The sequence below is a fragment of the Nymphaea colorata genome, chromosome 9 (assembly GCF_008831285.2).
Source record: "Nymphaea colorata isolate Beijing-Zhang1983 chromosome 9, ASM883128v2, whole genome shotgun sequence".
Lineage (NCBI taxonomy): Eukaryota > Viridiplantae > Streptophyta > Magnoliopsida > Nymphaeales > Nymphaeaceae > Nymphaea > Nymphaea colorata.
Window position 1 is genome coordinate 21535883 of NC_045146.1, and position 21529 is coordinate 21557411.

At 40.4% G+C, this 21529-nt stretch overlaps 3 protein-coding genes across 4 annotated transcripts; all 3 read right to left on the bottom strand.

Annotated features, from left to right (window-relative positions):
* Positions 1 to 2129: 2129 nt before the first annotated feature.
* LOC116261142 (vacuolar iron transporter homolog 1-like) lies at positions 2130 to 3141 on the bottom strand. The gene has a single exon (XM_031639772.1). It carries the CDS (start codon positions 3099 to 3101, stop codon positions 2406 to 2408), a length of 696 nt encoding a protein of 231 aa, XP_031495632.1. The 5' UTR covers positions 3102 to 3141; the 3' UTR covers positions 2130 to 2405.
* Positions 3142 to 10213: 7072 nt separating this feature from the next.
* Positions 10214 to 15973, bottom strand: LOC116260558 (autophagy-related protein 13a). Of its 2 annotated transcripts, none has more exons than XM_031639001.2 (4): positions 15621 to 15973; positions 13342 to 15415; positions 13059 to 13240; positions 10214 to 10707 (listed from the first exon to the last, which is right to left on the bottom strand). In XM_031639001.2, exons 2-4 carry the CDS (start codon positions 15055 to 15057, stop codon positions 10404 to 10406), a joined length of 2202 nt encoding a protein of 733 aa, XP_031494861.1. In that variant the 5' UTR covers positions 15058 to 15415; positions 15621 to 15973; the 3' UTR covers positions 10214 to 10403. The 2 variants fall into 2 exon arrangements, with proteins under 2 accessions (XP_031494861.1, XP_031494863.1); XM_031639003.2 differs by having other exon boundaries at positions 13342 to 15418.
* Positions 15974 to 18774: 2801 nt separating this feature from the next.
* On the bottom strand, positions 18775 to 20055 carry LOC116260967 (RING-H2 finger protein ATL79-like). The gene has a single exon (XM_031639522.2). The coding sequence runs from the start codon at positions 19689 to 19691 to the stop codon at positions 19185 to 19187; it is 507 nt and encodes a 168-aa protein (XP_031495382.1). The 5' UTR covers positions 19692 to 20055; the 3' UTR covers positions 18775 to 19184.
* Positions 20056 to 21529: the final 1474 nt, after the last annotated feature.

Here is a 21529-nt window from a genome sequence, read left to right on the forward strand (position 1 = left end):
TTGCCGATTGTATGATCGGTAGATCGTTTTTAGAATCATTGCCGTCGTTTGAAGGCCTTCGTTGTGTATGCGTTGTGCAACAGTCGTGCCCATTTTCCCCAATAGCAACAGCGTGCACTTTTCTCAGTCCTTAGCGGGATTTCGCACTTTCAATTGGTGATTTGCATTTGCTGGTTTGAAAGGAGAGTGGTTCCGGGGGCAGGTTTGACCCAAATTTCAGGTTACATGTCCAAGAACCAGATTGCGATATGCTTGTCCTCCTGCGTTAAATATCATCCTACGGGAATTAAATTTTCATTTTGTTGACATTTAGATCAAGGCGAGCAATCGAGTTTATTGATTTTTTCTTTCAGAAAATTTGTCCCAGAGAGAGAGAGAGAGAGAGAGAGAGTGAGAGTGAGAGAGGCGGAGAGGCTTACAAGTATCGGGCGGCCCGATAAGAAGCGGACCTGTGCCGGCCTGAAACCCGAGTTCAGTTTGGCCTAAGCTCCATCTGATTACTTTAAAAAATATATTTTTAAATATAAGATAATATAAATATAATTGATGGTAATAAAATATTATATTTATATATAAAATTAATAAAATAAATATTAAAAAATATTGAGTCCATTCGGTGCTTTTTTTGGGTTCGAGTCCGGCCGTGTTGGGCTCGGTGCTCAGTCTTCCTTACAACAGAGACAAGTGGTGCATAAAAAAGGTATTTATAAGTAAGTGAAGGCTCTTCCAAAGAAGCAACATCACACATTTGCAAGTGGTAAGGAGCCAAAGAGTCCACGTCCAAAATTTTTATATAAAATAAATGAAACTTCTAAAATTTAAATGTATTTTTTTTTTTTTGAGGAAGGGCAAGGGCCTCTAACCGACTCATATCTCTCCCTCAGCAGGCACAGGCACTAAGCGAGCTCATGTTTTGTGCTTTTGTTTTTTGGGTACCGTTTAGGACCCTTCAACTTTTTATTAATGCTTCTCCTTCAGTTCTGGATCTTTTTTCTTTACAAGTCTATATTATATAATGTTTTATTGAATGAAACTACCTTTTTTTTTTTCTTAAGGTGAGTGGTTTCTCTTCTAAGGTTCATATAAAGCATGCTCCATGATTCGAGACATTTTACGATCCAATAAAAATAATGTACTGGGTCGTGTATAATAGGCCCAACATTCTTTGTTTTTTTTTGTTTTTTTCATAGAGGTTCACTTATTTTGGCATAATGATGCCTTTTTCATGCAATGGGAAGATGACTATAGAAATTCAGCCTTCTATATTGACATATGCATGCAGCAGGGGGTCGGTAGAGGCCTTGGCCCTTCCTCAATTTTTTTAAAATTTACATGTAAATTTTAGAAGTTTTATTTATTTTATTTAAAACTTTTGAAAATTTTTATATTTTGACTCTTGTTAAAATTTTGAAACTATAATTTGGCATTCCTCATAAAAAAAAATTTGTATGTATACGGGTACAGATATGTATGTATGTGAGAGTAAATAAAGATCAACAATACCATTCCGTTATTAAATATTTCATGACTGGTCTTCCACTGAAAGTGTTGTTTCTCTGATATTAAAGAAAATTAACGATCACCAATGTAAGTAGAGACAGTAATATATTTTATCTAAAAAGTTTGCATAGAAGTGACACTTTCTAACAGTGGAGCCTATGACTATTTTCCTGATCAACTTGATACTGACATAAAATTTTATAACCACATGGTAGGCCAAGTTATAATAAAAATTTAGCTTGGTTTGTTCCCTACACAAACCACCTGCCGTGGCGGGCGGTGAGTCAGGGTTCGTGTTTCTTTTCATGCATCCTGACTTTTGAAACCGGCGGCGGCAGCCATTATGGGAACTAATAGGTCAATCGATATATGGCGACCTTTTCAAACCTGTTCTGCCTAGCAAGTGCTAACCTCTCCTATGGACGCAGGATAGCCATTGCGCTCAATTATATATGATTAATAGTTTATGGTTGATACGACCTGATATAGAACACGGGCAACCGGCGAGAGCTTACTGTCCCTTTTTTTCTGATGAGTCCTAAACGGAGCTGGAATCGCATTGGTTTCACAACGTCCACCATGTTGCTTTGCTCTAGCTTTCTACGAGACAGAAGAAAATAATATGCATCCACATAACTAAATTAACATGCAACTATTCTCATTGATCGTCATCGTTATGCCATCTATCTCTCGCGTTGATGGCCATGAGACAAGATACATACAGAGAACATAGATATATTTTCAACAATACATTTAGTATCTTACACTAGCCGATCTCTTAAGAAGCCTAAAACTGAACATAAATTTATTCACCGGGCATTCAAGAAGGAAGGCCACGACTAGGTTTCTTGAACCATGACGACCCTGGTAGGTACAAGTATCCTCTGGATCATGGTAGAGCTGAACTAAGCCGACTGAGATATGTCCAATTTGAAGGCCATACCAAAGAGCTTAAGCACCCCAAAAGTTACAAGCATGGCTGCCCATCCTCCAACAACAACACGAACCGTCGATTTTCCTACTGACGAGCCACCGAGCTTAGCGGCGGTCCAGCCAAAGAGGGCTAGAGCTAAGGTCGAGACACCAGAGACCACGCCCACCCTGGTCCATCGTTGCTTGATGAATGCGCCGCTCAGCAACGGCACCACTGCCCCGATGCCAAACGCCAGTGCCGATGCGCCGGCCGCCTGTAAAGGGCTCGGCAGCTTCTCCTTCTCCTCCTGCTCCTTCTCCGCCGACACCTCAACATCGGCATACCGCCTCTCCCTCTTCATCTGCGCGAGCTCGATGTCGACTTGGGAGTAGACGGAGACGTACTCGCCGATGGCCATGCTGAATGCTCCTGCGATGAGGCCGGCGAGACCCGAGACGACGGTGGCTTTGACCGATTGGTTAACTGCGCTCACACCCAGCATGAGGGAGGCAACAGAGACGAGGCCATCATTGGCGCCGAGGGCAGCGGCCCTGAGCCATTGTGCACGCTGGGAGTAGTCGAAAGGCTCTTCTTTCGCTACCGTGTCGGCCGGACAGCTGTTCCCAGGCTTGTCCACTATATGGTTTATTTGGTTAAGTTGAACAGAAGAAGGCAAGTAAGCGGCCATTGCCAACTGAAGAAAGAGAGAGAGAGAGAGAGGGTGTTGGGGGGAGAGTGTGGAGAGCACACGCCTGGCTTCACCAATTTATAGAGACAGAAAGTGAACAACGTTGATATGCGCCTTTCTGTTCGGCAGTCAGTTGCCGCCGGAATCTCAGAGCCGTCGGATTTGATGAATAAGATGATATCTTCGGGGTAGAGAAGCGGTCAAAAGATATGACGTGCCACATCCTCTCGGGGCCTGAGAGGAGCCCATATGTCACCAAAGTAATATTTTATACGTCAATGATGCCTAGAAATATACCATTGCACAAGCTATCTCCAAGTCAGATAGTTTGATCGCATGAAACAAATTAATAATTTAGTTGTAAAGATGGGAGCAAGTCGTCTCATCTATTAGATTAGACGATTTTTGGTGTCTCTCGACAACTCAAGTCTTACATTTCACATTCTGATCAGTCTTTAACTTGAAAATTATAGTAAGAAAATGGAATGAGTCGAATCCAGGAATATACAGGAAGCAAAAGATGGCAGCAGCCTTGCATGAAGGCATGAACCATGTCTTTGAAGGCGTGAATGCACGTCCTATGGAAGATGGGTGCATGTCAAACAAGGCGGATATCAACAATTGAAGAATTAGCTAAGTCTTGAACTCTCTTCCTCTCTCTCTCTCCCCCTTCCTTCGGGTTTAATTTGCTAGTCAAAGATCTCTACATTCAACTGTTGGAGCCAGGAGGCGGGAGTTGTTCGTAGATAAGCGCATTCGGAGGCCACAATATTATTCTGCAGCTGTTGGCCGTCCATTTCTAAAACCAAGTCGTGTCTTCGGCTCAGATCAAGTAAAGATGCACGCATTGCAGCACAGGTGCTACATAGTGCACAAATAATCAGCCCCAATAAACCAAAGTGTAGGTAGACCAAGAAAACACAGAGAACACACACACACACTCTCTCTCTCTCTCTATATATATATATATATATATATATATAATGCATCATACTACTCAATTACGTTTAGAATCTCTTTTGTGAAAATTTTGAACTGCCCAAAGTCATTTCACTTGCAGAGTTTCATTTATATATCAGAAACATCGGCTTGTAACATTGACCGACTTTACAAACGTGGAGATGACGTGTGTACAAATATAAGTTTAATAAACATTTGTAAATTGGAGATCTTATGAATTGCTTCATAATTGCGTCGGTTCAACACATAACTTCGTATGTCCAATTCTACGCAAATGAGAAATATCTAGTTTCATCTATAGTTTCATAACTTTTTAGTAGCAGTAATAGTATGTGTTTGTCTATATAACCATCAAATTCAAGCTTTCTGAAATTATATATGGAAGTGAGTTTTCATGGGTGCATTTCTGAAATAGATAAATTGAGAGAGAGAGAGAGAGAGAGACTAGGAATTATTTTCCTTCGACATTACCTTGGCAAAAGAAACGCGCAAAAGAAACGCCTTCAAGATTTTGGAAGGATACAAGTATACCAGCAACAAATGAAAGAGTAGGATGAAAGCGGCAGAAAGGCAAGCGTAGTCTAATAATGAAGAATGCTAGTAGTATGCTTACATAAGATACAGAACAAATAACATGTCTAGAACCATCCTCTGCAAGCAAGTTTATAGTAAAAATAAAAATTTCTGTTGTTATTGTTATTCTGATTATTATTGTATTGGCGGATATCGTGCTCTAGCATCTGATTTGGCCGATACTATCGTTTTCCTTTCCCAGATCATTTCAATGCATGGTGAGCGATACGTGGAGGCGACAGCGAGAACTAGCAAGGAGATGATGTAATCAGCTTCGGTCTATCCTGCCCATACCTTCTTACAGTTTAATGGGGATCGCTGTTGCCATCCCCACGCGCTCGAGGACGTCTCCTTGGCCGCGGAGGCGTGGCGCGCACGCCTTGAAACCTACGGCCGTCTCTCTCCTCTCTTTCTTTTCCTCTTTCCCGCTATTCTTTTCTTTTTTCTACTAATAACAGTCTTCTTCTTTTTCTTCCCCTGGTTCAAACCTGCTCCAGCCTTGATGTCCTTCCCCCGAATAGAAAAATAGTAGCAGCATGTGTCACACACGCGGTCACCCTCAAAAAGTAAGCGGGCACTCGCCTTCTTTCGTGAGCTGCCCACAATCCACTAGTTATTTAATGATGATCATCATGCTGACTATACACTCCTCTTCCTACTTCTTCTTCTTCTTCTTCTTCTCTGTGTGCTTGTTTTCGTACTTCTTTTTTTTCTTTGGCTAGTGCTGTGCGACCTACGTCGATCAGATGTAATGGTGTGCCTTGACTTTTTGGTTTTTTGTTTTTGTATGTGAAGGAATTCCATCTTGGTGAAGTAATTATGTGGGCGTAGATATCTTCAAACTAATTTAATGCACCAAGGAAACGAAAATCCTAACATCCCCAGACGGCTTCTCCCATAATTTAAAGTCCTTCGGCTCAACCCTTGAGGCGGCGAAAGGATCTGGTGCAATGTAACCTTGCGTTTTTCTGCAATCATATTTTATTAGAAGCCTTCTGTTTATGTGTTTTTTTTTTGTTTTTGAACATCTCCAATGCAGATCCGCAGTGGAAGCAGAGTCTGGTGGGGTATTCCTTAGATTAATGACGACAGAAGATGGCCTAAACATCAGTATAATCTTAATGATATAGCAAAGAATGGGCCCTGCAGTTCAAGCATTTGATTTGTCAACCATCTTGTAACGTATGATCACCGTGGCAGAATGAGTTGGATTGTGTTTGACATAATGGTATGTGCCAGAATGAGTTGGATTGTGTTTGACATAATGATATGTGCCAGAACACTAACACATCGTTCTGTATTTGAATAAGTCGACACAAACATTGGACAGCAGAAAATTCTTGAACTCCGGGTTCCCGTGGTAAAGAACAGAAACACTGGACAAAGTTCTTGCGACCTCCTTCACAACGTGCATTCTTCTTCCCTCATCTCGCCGCTGGCTTCTTCTTTTGTGATGTTGACTTGCCTCTTGTTGGTTCAACAGAGAATTCAGTTGCAGAGGTGTCTGATTTAGGTGACGAGATTAGTTTCATGATGCATTTGCAGAACTCTATTGAGGGAAAGAGATTTTTCGGCGTGGTAGTTCTGGTGAGACCTTTGGTAATTTCATGGGTTTATTTTGGTGAAGTTACAGCAAAGTGGCATCCAAAATCAATTCCAAGGAACCCTTTCTTTCGATTGATGTGAAATGGATGGAATTGATTGAAATGGTAGAGACATGTTCCGTAGTTTCCGTTTTGTCCTTGTTTGTAGGTAAATTACAATTAGAGAAGGTAAAGACAAATCGGATCTAACGCGATGTAAAACTAGTTCTCCATTGTTTAACTGATCAATTCTGAGGCATAATAGCACTCTTGCACGGTTAACTTCAATTCTTCTACCTTTTCATAGTTTTTGATGGTAATGCTACTCTGGTTTCTCATCTGCAGAAGATTTGTTTTGGGTACTAAATTGGACAAGTTGGAGGGTAAGCTATTTCTTTGGTAACCTTTTCATATTTCTTGTTCTTTTGATATTGAAGAAGAACATTATCGTACAATGGAAGTTCTCCTCATTATTGGCTAATGTTGCAGTTTTTATTTGATATTTTGCTGTAATTTTACTGGTATTAAGCGACGTCATTATGAATTGTCTTGACCACGGTAATCAAACGAGTGAAAGGAATCACACGCTTGTTCCGTTCCGTGGAAACCAAACGACGAACAGACGTACAGTAATGCTTCCTTGACTAGCTGCTCCTGTTCCGATGAACAGCAGAACAGATCATCTATTCTGCTTATTCTAAGAACAGCAAATCAAACATACTCTTTAAGTATGAGTTATTCAAAACTCGAAATTTGGGCATTGTTTCAAGTTTTTTAATGATCTTATATATATAAACCTTTAAAATATAATATTTTCAACAGAATTTCCTGTGTTTCTTCCATTCTCGGAGAAGCATTCAGGTGCCCTTTCGGTAGGCTTCTCGGAAACGCATTTTCCATGAGCCCAAGAATTGATAACCATGAATGACGAAACTATAGTTTTCTGGTACCATAGTTTCAGTACGACAGTTGGTCACTAGGATTGGGCTTCATAAAATACCATGCAGAAAAGTAAATCCGATTACCTGTCAAAATCACATTTTCACTTGGTCTCATCCGATCCTACTCGATGCAACTTGCAAGTGCCGAGGAGTGAGCTACCAAAAATCTATCCTTTTGAATTAAATGTGTTTTGGCAGTTCGTATGATCTACGATTCCTCTCCAACGACTTCCCAGATCTTTGTCAACGGAAGAAAACTGAACCGACTCACACATAGACCACATGATTAGAAAAAAGAAATCTAAAGCCACATATCCATGAAGAAGGCTCTCCATCATTTTTTATGACATTTTTTAGATGTAATATCGAAAGGCTCAACTTCTTTTCATTTGATATGGCGTTCTGAATCCACCTCCATCCATGGGACTCCTCTGCAACCGGAAGGAGCTTCTGTTTCATCCTCAAAACACAGAAGGGCTACCGGAGAAAAGCAAGAATGACAGCATTCATACTTTTCTCCCCTCCTCTGTGCTAGTTCAAGTGGGGAGGAGAAAGCAGAATGACAGCATTCATACTTTTCTCCCTCCTTTCCTCTGTGTTGCCTAGATGTTCAAGCATGTGGGAAGGGTACTTACAGATTCACAGGGAACAGAGGACAAACAGGTTGTCACTTCTCTGGCTGCGATATGATACTTAGTTGTGACTTTTTCTGTAATCCAGCAGCTTCTGATAAGTATCGACAACTTGTCATCGTCATTCCCCATCGATCGTCATCCATCTATCTTAGTTACTTTTTAATTTTGCTGCTGAGTCAACCCTTTCACAAGAAACCTGGCTACCACCAGTCGATATCCAGACCATCCTATTCCTATATATAATATTCCACCAGGAGCACCGACAGGCGGTATCGGAATAAAATGAAGTAGCGCAGGTGTTTAACTTAACTACAGCAAATATGGGAAAGTTGGTGCGTGCATAGACGAGGCTTGTGGGGAGCACAAGCTTGAGGAGACTTCCATATAGTGGGAGAGTGTGGCGGCCACATGCGCAGTCCTACAGGAATAAATAAAAGAAAGAAACAGCTTTAATTAAAAAATTGCATGCTGCCGACACTGGATACGAATGATACTCTTTGGAAATTAATTATAGAGTATTATGTAATGGAGATTTTGATTGCGCGAGTTGAATTCTTGGAAAGATATTCTTTCAGGGACTGGTGCAGCCACATATCTAAAAATTATATAATTTGCAGATCTTTGCTCATCTTTTTTAATGTCAGTGTCATAGAGTCGCTTTTCTTTTCTTCGAACAGGAAGCTTTTGAAAGTACACCGAGGGTTTGGTAGTATATGATAATGAACAAACTCAGCCTGCGCTCACTGTTGGTAGAAAAACAAATCTAACATTTTTACGCTTTTATCATTAGTATAAATTGAAGCAATGAGGTATGGTGATCAATCTGATCAGGCTGTCCTTTGTCTGTTTATGTTTTTCCATCGACCTTAACCTATATCCGGCACTACTTAGTAACTTTGTATGATCTTGAAGATCAATAAAAGAAAATTATCGTGTTTTTCAGATCATTTTAGATCATAAAGTGTTAATTTTGTCACTGTCGACTAATTGAATGCGAGAAACACAAGGACCTGCATGTTATCTAAACAAGTTAAGATCATCCTTCATTATCACCACATTCTTATGTACGCTAATCAAATTTTTGCTTACGTCCGGGTTTTCGCTGTAAAAATCTCATTATACCCTGAAGCTGATCTGTGCAAACTCATTTATGCGGTTTGTAAAAATTGAGCACATACCAGACACAAGTAGTTGAAGCTTAATCCAAGTTCGTGTATGTATTAAGTTCAGGAAAGTAGCGCTGAACCAGATCCAAATGTAACTAAATTCAATGAACAGAGAATGATCATATAAAATTATCTGTCGAAAAATCACAATTAAGCTATTCGCCGGAGCTTATCTCACTTAGGATTCCTTTTTCTCAGTATATTCTGCATTCGTTACGACCTTGTGCTCTTTATATGGTATTCAGATCCAACCACGACCAAGGCTGAAGCGCTAATTGTAAAGGCGTCCAAGGATCACGTTTTACCCGGGCCAAGCTCGTATTATTTCTGTCATTTTCCGTGTTTGGATCCAAAAAGTCAGGGATTTGGAGTAATGGCCTTCTTATATTGGGGGAAATATTATTTTCAAGCCATATTTTAGTTTTGCTTATAATAAAAAAAAAATTTGTTATTTATCTATAAAAATCCACACTTTCCATGAAAACTGTCAAATGAGAACATAAAGTGAATTTGTGTTAACTCGAGAAAAAAAACCAGTCATTGCAAATTTCCTTTTAAACACCCTCTATGACTAAATCACACTCTTAAAGTTCAGCTAATGTGTTCTGTTCTTAAACTTAGAAGAACTCTCCTTGAGGCCCGTATTTCCCAGATTTTATGAAGGGAGGCCTTTACAGAGAAAATCGCAAAACTTAGTTTTTTTTTTAAATTATAAACAGTAGATACGCCTAAAATAGGAAATTTCCTTGTATCTGGCCGACCACTTTATTAATGAGATGCTTGGGTTTCTCTATAGCATGACCATCCAAACCCCAGGTTCGGGTCTAGTACCTATTAATTCAAAATGGGAGATGGGCTATTAGTGAAATCCAACGGACGTGTATCAATCCAGTACCACTATGTGCTCGCCCTTTTATTGTATTTCAGAAAATAAAGTTAAAGGCTCCTATTTCAAGTACCATAGTTTAGACATGTGCCTAGTGATGCAAGATAATGCGGGGAGACATAACATATCTGGATCTACCGGTAGGAAAGAAAATTTTACGAAAGAAAGTTTTAGTATTACCTATCAAAATTTCAAGAAAAAAGGCGTATTGAACGTTTTCAATATATACCTTTTATTTTTCAAAACTTCAAGGGAGACCAAGGCCCCACCTGCCCTCTCGCCTCTTTTTCTCGATTCTCTGAGCAATGTTATATATTAGTATATTCAAATAAAAACAAAAAAAAGGGATGAAGAAGATAGGCGACAAATTGGACAGAAGACCATGGGCAGTCAGCATTAAAACAGTGAGGTTTCGAATACAGCAGCAGAATATTTACAGATGCTTGATTGGTAGGCAAAACACACCCCTTTATCAGCTCAATTTACGTAAGAAGTTCGATCCGATTTCCTTCCAAAGCCACAACCAATGTGTAACCGCTTACTGTCGCCATGACTGCTTCAGTGATCTGATGGTTGAATCCTACTCTGGGAAAGAAGCAGGTCTTTCATGGCCTTGTAGCTACGAAGTTCTTCCAGTGCATCAGAAGCCTTCCGGGAGATGAGAAACCCAGATGCTCCAATGTCATTAAGGTCACCACCATCAAACTCAGATCTAGATGCCTGAGAATAGTAGCTGCGATCTTGCCGAAGAGGTGGCGCGGTCCTTAGCATGTGTACAAGCATGCCAACAGCCGCATCTTGTGACTTTCTTGCTGGAAGGAAGACTTGTGCAGGATCTGAAGATTCTTTACTGTCAGCACTCCTGCAGAAGGGCATTCCCTTTCTTAATACAATTGAATTACATGAAAACCAACCAAAACAATGGTGCAAGCATGCAAACATTTCATGCATAACTTTGTAGGTTTATCCTGCTCTCTCTCTTTTTCCATCGTGAGTTAATATGCATGTTGGAATGTCACTTAAAAAAGTCTAGTTTTGCATTGAAAATTGTAAGAGATCTTCAAATACTTATAAAAAAAGTTCTCAAGTGATTGGTTGTCCTGGCTGGTACCTAAATTGCTAGAAGGCAGGTTGGGATTCATCGGACCAGAGGCCCAAGACCGGTGCACAAGTGGGCTCGGTTGCTACATTTGGACCTGAGGTCTCATACGCATAGGCGCATGTGCCTTAAGGGGGTGGATTGTTATGTCTCACTTTGACAAGTTTAGTCATGTATTGAAGATGGTGAGAAATCTTCTATGGCTTATAAACATGGTTGTTAAGTGATTGGTTATCCTGATTCTTTTTTTTTTTTCAAGTTGAAACCGAAACTGCATGGATGCGAGTTGGGATCCATTAGACCAGGGACCCCAGCTTGGTGAGAGAATGGGTAGGTTGTTACAAACCCTCTTGATAAGTCTTCCAAAGATTTCTCACAATCTTACACACAGGACTAAGCGTTACAATCCACCCCTTGTAGGGGCCATTTGGGAACAATAACATTATATTGCTATCTCATACATCTAATTCAAAAATCGGTTAGATTCATTGTACACTTAGAAAAGTATTCTATCAATCTGCCCCACTTTTGGGGCAAATGCATGGAACAATAATACACTGTTACTGCTCCTAAACAACCCCTTAAGGCACATGCATAGATGCATGTGGGATCTCAGGTATGAGTATTGAACTCTTTGATACCAACTCTCACATTGAGCTTAGGCTCTTGTTTGATGGATCCCAACCCGCTTCTAGCAACTTCAATTGCAACCCTAAAAAAACTACGAACCAAGACAATCAATCACTTAACAGCCTCTTTCATAAACTTTTAAAGGTCTCTACAATCTTCAATAAACTTTTCAAAGTGGGGCATTACACATGTTCTATTGAAGATATTACTAAATACACAGTATATTGCAATTTCCAGCTTATAGTCATGAAGAAATCTGAAAATCATGGATCAAATTAAAGGCAAGAGCAAAATTACTAGGAATTAGTTTAAGAGCATGAAACCGGATAAGATATTTTACAACTTCATGGTGAAGAGAAGAGAGACACATCTAAGGTGGAAGGAGGTTGTGAATCAGTCTATTCCCTAGCTAACCAAACCCCTTGTTCTCCAATGATGCCTATACAGAGACAAAAGAGCAGGGCCCTCTAGAGCATTACTAATGCTTTTCCACTTCTGTCCCATTTGAAATGACGTTCCTCATACGTAAGGACCAAAGGAGTTGAACCATCCCAAAAAAAAAAACCAAATTGAAATAAATTTTAAAATAAACCTGTTAACCCAGGTTGGAGGAAAATGCAGCGAGAGAGTAGTCTAGCATATATATATATATATATATATATATATATATATATATATATATATAAGGAAGACAGGACTAAAGCTATGGACAGCTTAAAAAGAAGCAGTTTAAGAAGAAAAAAAAAGTCATAAAACTATATAAAAGAATATGAATCACTGAATGAAAGCAACTTAAAAATATATTGCCACTGACAAAAAAATACAACAGACAAGAAATTATCAGGAGAACAAGCAGTGAACTGCCATATATATCGGCCTCTATAGGTCAGGAAAAGCACAATTGATGTACAAGAAAATAAAATGACATTAACCACAAAAAAGAATCAATTTTAAAGAGACATTCCAAAGAAAATAACAAAGTTACAGAATGCTAATAAATGTGTTTTTCCATACAAAGACTGGTCCCTTTTCTTAGATGAAGCCTCAAAAATTTGAAAGGTCAACTAAATTCAAAAAGACAAAATTCAGATTATTTGTGAGGGTAGTATCAGAGAAGGATTGGATTTGGCCATGAAGTTCACTGTTGATTATCTAACACTTCTGTTCTATGCTGTAAAATCAGACAAAGTTGTGTATGCATCTTATGTGGCAATGTGGAACATTGTCTTGAATTTTACTCCATTTAGTAAGCATAGATGAGGACCTAGAAAATTGATCCACGGCAACAAGTTGTCAGGAATGGTGTCATCCAGCAGCTCAACACGCATTGTATGTTACTCATATAAAAATGTACCGCAGGAAGCTCGCAAACATATACATGAAGTGTCAGTGTTACTTGCAAAGTCTATCTATATGCTAATGTTGGCCTTTCTATTAACATGCAAATGCAACTTAGATTAAAAAAAACAAGGATTGAGGACTACCTTTTCGGAGAATCTGACACATCAACATCATCCACAGCAAATGGACATGAAAAATCATAATCATCTAGCTCATCTTGGAAAGATACCCTGCTTGAGCTCCTTGAAAATCCAATGCGTGGTGAGCTGCTGGAAGACACCATTCCTGAGAACCGACCAGAATCATCTCTGCAATCTTTGAGCACCTGAGGAAGAGAAGCAGACACAGGTTGAACAGGCAAAATTATGTAAAACAATTTCAAAATGGTGCAGAATACTAGCTTTTCATTAGAGCAAATACCATTACCTTTGAACCAGAGTATATATGCAGGTTTGTGGTGCCTGGGTAAAATTCCCCTGGTTTTAGAGAATCCAGCTTCCTGAAGCTTTTACTTTCAGAATATTCCTGATATCCTAAATTGTTGCCAATGGAAGCCCTACTGCTATCGTCCTGAGAGAAACTCTCGGGCTTCGAAAACTTAGGGGATGGAGGTGGGAGAGGAAACCTGTTTGATTCAGACGAGCTTGAGGTTGGATATCCTGGACTTCGACCAGACAAAGGCTGAGGAATGCTCACAGGAGCACTTTCAAAACGTCTACGAGAATCACGAGACAATAATAGATTACGACCAGATGAATTTGTTGGTGGAGATGGGGAAGAAGATGGTGAAAATGGAGGTGAGGGCCAGTACTCATCTGTATTCACAACCTTCTTATGAGCTAAAGATCTACTACTAAATGATGAAGATCGTTGGGCATTCATTTGTGAGCTTATAGGAGGGGAATTACCTATCAGATGATGATTATGATATCTGTTTTGATGCATATATAAACTTGAAGGTGAAACATTAGCATCTGATGATGTGGACGGTGAGGGGGATGTAGCAAGAGGATTTGATGGGGATGAGCTTGTGTGGGTATATGGGGCAGCTCTATGAAGACCACTTGTCCAACTATGAGGACGCTGAAATGGGGCAGAAGAAGGTGACTTGAACTGTTGTACTGGAAAAGAAGTGGCTCGACCAGATCTATCCATAGATTGAGCAGGTGATCCAGATGAGAATATCTTCAGAGGATCGGCAGCAGGACTACCAACATAGTCTACTATTATCTGTGGTGCTATCAGTGTGGAAGACTCAATATTCAAATCTGAGAGGCATGTGCGGTACCATACAGATGCATTGAGCTGACCAAAAGGTGTCTCTAAAGGGGAGAAATTGAACAGCTTCATTAACTCCTCTTCTGTGCGTGAAAAAGGTTCTGAAAAGGACGAAACTTTGTAGCTAAGATTAAAATTGCTGACATTGTTTGTGGTGTTAAGCATTCGAAAAAGTCCATAGGCAGGCAGGAGTCTTGAAGTCGCATAGATGGAACGCAAACTTATAGTTAGCCTCTTATACATCCGCTTAATGACAGGGTGTCCATCAATAGAATGTGTGGACATCTGTGGCGATCCAACCTCAATCCCTCCAGTATTACTCCGTCCACTAGTGCTTCCGTCTTCATACTTTGCATTTCCACCACCTGCCCTTATCTTACCCAATGAAAAATTCCTAGTGCTTCCCCTTAGAGATTCACACTGAAGAACCCATCTCTCTATGATTGTCTGCTTGCTTGTTCTTGATGAAGTAATATTATCACTTCCAACGCCCCAGGAATTCAGAGGCTGCCCCCTAGGAGAGGACACACCCACAGAGTTCTGCTTCAATAGTCGTCCAACACCCAAACTAGAGCCTTCCCCTTCTGATCCTGTTTCCTGAACAAGAATTACATCTAAGACCAGTGGACCTCCAACATTCTTGTACCACATATTCATGCACTCTGCAGCCATTAAACATTCTCCAACGGCCAGACTGAACCATTTGTCCCTCCGCTTTGAACGGGAAGAGCCTGACACGCAATGGTCAGTGTTCTGATATTGAGAACGTATACAAGGGATCCTCGATTCCAGTATTATTTGCAGGCTTTTCAAGTAAAACTCGGAAATGATCTGCTCTGCTTTACCCGAGTCTGAATGCGCCATAACGTGCAATTGTGTGATGTCTATCAATTATAACCAATGGAACTAAAAGGTTGACGATGGACGGATATACCTATGATACCCAAACCATAAAAAGGGGTGGAGACCAAATGAAGCAGCTGAATTCAAAACATAATTTCTATTAGCGCCTACTTTCAACAGCTATCCAAATAAAACTTCGTCCCACATTCTTTAATAACTCCCAGTAACGCAAAGTTTCAGTGCCAATCCCCGAAAACGTAAGTCGTGATAAAGAGTTCCAAATTCAGTACGCCGAAACCAGCATCACCATGAAAAGGAATTCCTTAGATCATGCCCCCCGTTTGTCACAGCGAAAGATGATTTGAAATCCGAAAAATACCTGCTAGAAATCCGTGGACGAGTTGCAACATTAAACGACCGGGATCCAAAAACACGGAATTTTGGGGGAACCTCAAAAGTGACAACCAGAATTTCAAATTCTCAGGTCAACCCTCTTAAAATCGTAGCAGAACGAATCATATAGCAAAACTAAGAGAAAAGGAAATCAATAAGGAAATGAAGAAACGAAATCACGTCGACCTTACCTGAAGAAAAGAATTCCAAAAACAGGAAAAGGAAACGCACAAGACCAGAAACCCCACACTTCGGGTTGATCAGAAGGCCCACCAGTCGCGATCGGAGACCGGACCAGCGGTCCCAGGGGCCGGCGGTTTTCGTCCGGTCAGCGCGGCCTCCTTCACTCCGAGAAGCGATCTCCGGTTCACGGAATCCGGTGCGCCGGCGTATCTCATGGCACCCCGATTTAATCGCACCAGTTGCCGCCCCCAGCCACTCTCCCCTTTCACGGCTTCTCGAAATCCAATGGGCGACGAGATTAGAGGTGTGATCCGACCACCCCCTCTCCCTCAGGCGTGCCGCAGACACATTGTTCTCCCTCTATCTCTAGCTTTACCAGAAGTGGAAGGAAAACGTGACGTCACGATCACACGAACAACTCAGAGCAGTTGGATCTGAGCCGTTGATTTTGATGGAGAACGTGCAAGGAAGGAAGCGTGGGGAATTTGAATCAGCCAAATATGCGTAAACAAATCCAATTCTGATCAAAATTACGGCCACTTTTAATCCTGACTTATTAGCGCAACTCGACGGTAAGGTAATTCAGATTAAAAGAATTTAACTGAGAACATTAGTTTGCATTCTATCCAAATAGAAATGTTAATGAATTCAATTCAAATTGGATCTTATTTATCAAATATTCACATATTTGGATTCATAATCTGAATCTGACTTTAAATGCAAAGCTGAATTTAAACCACATTCTGATAGGCTAAAAACTGATTTCAAAATATATGGGTATTGGGTATAGGATATCTATTTAAAATTGATTCTGAATCTAAAATCGGATACTTGTCTGAAATCGAATATGAATAGGATTGAATGTAATTGCTTAAATTCGGATCAAATTTCTTAGTTGGATGTTAAATTTTTTCTACGTCCAACTTTTCTCCAGCAATTCAATGGGATATTCAATCTGAATATAATCAATTGACATCTAGACGTATCTAACAAATCCAAATCCTAACCAACTTTTTGGGTTTGTCGTGAAATATGAACGCATGCTCCGATGTGCACTTCTGCAACCTAGAAACTTAAAATTTGAACCTGATGTGAGTGTGGAATCAGTTAAGGTTCCGCTCTAATTACTTCATGATCCGATTCCAAATGCAATTGCGTAAAAGCCATGTAAATTGAATTTGGAGGATACCAAATATGGCCGAAAAGGTTCGAAACTTCAGGAAGTCATTGATAATATTTTCTGAATCCTTTGAACGAAAAAGGATGTTTGCGGGTCTATTTAATCAAAACAATCCTACCATATTCATACAATCAAATATGTCCTTATTAAATTGATATCAATTTTGTATGTGACACAACTAATAATAATTGTGCTTCATTCATCGTATGCTTATCTTATGTCTAAAACGAAGGTAGCTTCCAGCTTTCATGTACATATAATAAGAGGTCGTTTGGTAACAATAACATATTGCTACTATCCCATGAATCTACCATAACAAATGATGCTGATTCATAAAACATTATAAAAGATACTATTCTATGAACCTATCTTATTTTTTTAGATAGATTCATTGGATAATAGCAGTATGTTGCTGTTGTCAAACAGTTCATAAAAATAACAAAAACATCTATTGTGCCATGAATTTTTTAGTGCCTTTAATTTCTGCACCACTTTTGACTACGTTGAAACTTTGCGTCGTTAAAACCCAAAAATGCTTTCAAAGTTGAAAAAACCAGAAAAAGGAGTAGAGAGACCTACCTTATCCAGTTTCGGAATTCTTATGCTTTTTAAGTTCAAATTTTTACATAAAAAGACATTGATAATATGCATGAAGTCAATAGGTCAATAGTATGCGATAGGAAGCTGCACCGCCCAAACACAAAAAACGTACAGTCGCATGACAGCATGTGAAAATATATTGACCTTCTACCATAGGATCAAATTACCATACACTAGTGATCTTGTGAATTTGGATGCCACATTTCAGATCTACCAAGTGTTTCGAATAATTTATTTATCATTTTCGTATGGTTTAAGCACCTTTACTACTACTTTGTCATGCTAAGAAAATAAATGAAAGGGAATGGTGCATAACGACATTATTGACGTGCCTCTAAGCATAGGTAAATAAATGACAAGTTGTAATATTACACGAAAAGGTTTATGAAACATGGGCAATGCTTATGAAAATAAATGACAAATTATATTGCATTCAAGAGTTTGCTGAATATGGGCAGTGCTAAATATGAGCACTAACTGTGTGCACTAACAATTACCAATAGATATATGCAGAGAAATTTTTCCAAATGATTGTACAGTAGTTGTCTATTGAGTTAATATCTTCTCTTGTTTTTCTTCCACACATGAATAAAAGTTTCTCCTTTTTTTTTTTTGAAAAGGCATGGCCCCTTGAGGCATGCATCGGCTTTTGGCCTAGGAATCTCATGGGGTTTGGATAGGGCTGTACAACTTGGGCCAATTTGAGCTCGACTCAAACTCACTTGATGAGGTTCAACTCGTTTGTAAACAAGTTGAGCTCAAGCTTAACTGAAAACTTGAGTTTATAAATGTGTCGAGTACAAATTATATAAAATTCGACTCGATTAAACTCGAGTAAAGCTCGTTTAATATAGGTTATCCTTTTTTTTTTTTCATAATTTCCAAAACTTAAAACCAAGAGAAAACATTAAGTCAAATGGGGAGTTTGGTAAAATGGGTTTAAACTAAACTAATGGAGCTCAAGCCAAGCCTCGGTCTATGGAGTCAATCTCGAGCTGACCTTGTATAGCTTGACTCAAGTTTGAGCCCATCAATATTTGAGTCAAGTCAAGTCGAACGACTCAGCTCATGTATAACCCTACTTTTGGATTTCAATTGTTTTCATGATAACCGAACTCCTTGGAACTAACAACCTTCTTTGTTGTTGTCAGCAGTTTTTATCAATGAGTTTTTTTTTTATCGATTAATATGAATAGTATTTAAGATGATGAGTGCATGCACATTCTTACATTCGGTCCCTCTCATTTTCTCTCTCTTCGTTTGAGTGTGTGTGACACGCATTGAGTAAAACTAGAGCTAGTGCATTTAATCTATAGGAATATAAGACAAACTGGGAAAACTGTATGGTCTTGCTCTCTTGCGTAGGGATTGAGCAAGATTACTTTTTACGAGTGGGTAAAAGAGCTCATGGACCACTCACTACCTTTTAATGTCCAGCAAAAGGTAACAAATAATCAATGCATCAACAAATCGATAAACAACTAAAAGGACTCCAGAACTACCAAAGTATACGAATCTTGAAGAAAGGGAATGAAACAAAAACAATAAATTAGAAACGAAGAAAAACTTTGCCTTTATCAGTAACTTCTTTCTGCAGAGAAACAAAAGGCCACGTCGATGGCTTCACGCAAAACCAAGAAAGCCTCACGACTTCATGACATGAGAGGAAAAATCCGAAGATCAAAAACTCCTTCCCATGATAGGAAGAAGACAGAAGCTGCAACAACTCTCAAAGGGGCAACGTAAATGGTTCTAAAGGTCTTCCAAATGACTGAAACACTGCCCTTCCTTCTCAGTTGGCCGGGACCGGGAGGGGCATCTCGGGGTCCGCTTCCGCGCGGCAGGTCGGGCAGGAAGCGTGGGAAGCGAGCCACGCTTCGATGCATTTGACGTGGAAGCCGTGGCGGCAACTCGGCAGCACCCTGACGCGCTCGCCATCGGCGAACTCCGAGAGGCAGATGGCGCAGGCGGCGTCCACCCCGGCGAGCTCCGCCCCGGAAGAGTACACCAGCGTCGGTGGAGGCCGCCTCTGGAGAGCAACGCTGGTGGGGCCTTTTGCCTCTTCTCTCTGGTCAGCCTTCCACCAGCGGAAGAAGAAGCGAATGGTCCAGTTGATGGCAAGGCCGCAGACGAGAGCACACACGAGGAAGATGACGATGACGAAGATGTTGGACTTGAAGTCCTTGGCGCCGGAGTAAGGCCACCAATTGCCGGAGGAGGTCGCCGTTGTGGGAGAGGGATGGTAGTTGGGAGGAGGGGCCGAGGAGACGAATGGTGGCTCGAGGAGAGGCCTTGTCATGGCTTTGTGTGGGGTGCACAATTTTGTTTCAGAGGAAGATGGAAACGAAAGAAGAAGCAAAACGCCGAAAGCTGTTTATCACTTCGATACTGCCGTGTCTATCCGAGAGAGAGAGCGCGGCACTGCTTTCTAGGTGGTAGTGGAAAATGAAAGCGCGAACGGAAGAGGAGGCTGGTGGCGGGGTTTCATTTATAGTGGGAGGGGTGCAGAGCCCTCTTGGTTTTCACCTCCTTTTTTCTACTGTGATCTTCTTCACAAAGCCTAACCACAAAAGAGCGCGAGAGAGAGTAATTCAATCCAAGCTTGAAGCTTATGTTGGCAGTCTTTTAAGGTTCAAAGTCTGAGTTGCTTATCAAAATTTAGCAGTAAAAAAGTAATATAATGTACCATTACTTTGTTGAGAAACAACAATCCAATTTCCACAAGCCCCTGTCTGGAGAATTTAGATAATCATAAAAAGTACCTTCATGCTTAAAGGTTAAATAAATGTTTACCCCTCAAAAGAACTCACTTTTTCCAAACTTCGTTCTTCTCAAATCGATCTTGTATAGATCACATTCAATGGGCAGCAAGTAGAAGTAAAATATTGAGATCTGCTAGGGAGTGACGGCATTGTTACGACTCTTATCTAAGAAACCCTTTGGAGTATAGCTTTTGTCTCTATTTATTGTTTAGCACTAGTAATTAATTTGGATGAACGACTTGCGTGTTATTGTGGCCCAACCTGTGCCATGCTTGAAAGCGTCTTTTTTCTGCGACCGCCAGCACAATTACTGTTCTATCCAGTTCTGATCTTCAGGGCGAGAGAGTGAAGTTGATATGAGCAATGGCTTGCGTAGGCCTGTAAATGGCTTGTACCAATTTTAACCGTCTCAGGCTCTCAGTGTGGGTCAATCTACGAAGCAGAATCGATGGGCTTGTGTTACTACCTGCGTTGAGCATTACCGGGGAGGGGAGGGATGCCTAAAAGAAGACGGAAGTCTCTCTTCCTTTTTAGTGAAGTTTAGGGCTGTTTTCAAATGAATAAGCATTCCTAGAAATCAAACTGAGCCACCAATTCGACCAGCTGTACTGCACCCCTTCAAACAGGATTACAGGGATATGGCGAACACGTCTAATTCTTTTCATCTATAAATCATAAGAATATTTACTTTGAAATCTCTCAAACCACTTATTTCATATGGGTACGTGACTCCCCATTTCTTAATTCGTGTTTGTTTCAATCTCAAACAGACTGTCACTGAATGTCAAAATCTCAAGCAACTTAAACCAGGTGGACTCTCAACATGTTGATCCAATTTGAACATGGCATAGTAGCACACATACAACAATATGCGACAAGTTAACTTTAAGTCCACAAACCGAACCCTAGTTGGGTCATGAAGCTCACCATGCATGACTCAACTTGAGTTAGGGATGCAAGTGGTTAGCATATGGTTTTGGCTCCCAGTTTTTTAAGCGTAACAAATTCAATCAAAATCGAGGTTTAATGTGTTCAAGTTACCAGAATCCGAACCGTTTACATTTATAGTTGGAGCCCCGGACCTGGTTCTTCCAGGTGACTGACTCTATAGAGGAAAAAGGCCTTCGGGCAGGGCTAATTTGGGACAGATCTCTGAGAGTTTATCCCACCTATCCTTGTTGCAGAGATCCTTGTCTTATTATGGATGCGAGGTGGATGGGCCATGAAAGACTTTAGTGTTAGAATGTGATGTGGGCACTGTGGATTGGTCCCTCTGCATCAGTTGTGGTGCTTTCTTTTGCCCTCCTGTTTTGGCTCCAAGGCTACCATGTCAATGACTGAAAAGGGACCAGAAACCAACCATATTTATGAGCAG

Excerpts from the sequence above, each read along its gene's own strand:
- LOC116261142 (XM_031639772.1), bottom strand. The coding sequence starts at position 3,101 with ATGGCCGCTTACTTGCCTTCTTCTGTTCAACTTAACCAAATAAACCAT.
- LOC116260558 (XM_031639001.2), bottom strand. The coding sequence starts at position 15,057 with ATGGCGCATTCAGACTCGGGTAAAGCAGAGCAGATCATTTCCGAGTTT. Across the intron at positions 13,241-13,341 it reads ATATATACTCTGGTTCAAAG|GTGCTCAAAGATTGCAGAGA; the intron begins GTAATGGTATTT and ends TCTCTTCCTCAG. Across the intron at positions 10,708-13,058 it reads GTGTCAGATTCTCCGAAAAG|GAGTGCTGACAGTAAAGAAT; the intron begins GTAGTCCTCAAT and ends GCCCTTCTGCAG.
- LOC116260967 (XM_031639522.2), bottom strand. The coding sequence starts at position 19,691 with ATGACAAGGCCTCTCCTCGAGCCACCATTCGTCTCCTCGGCCCCTCCT.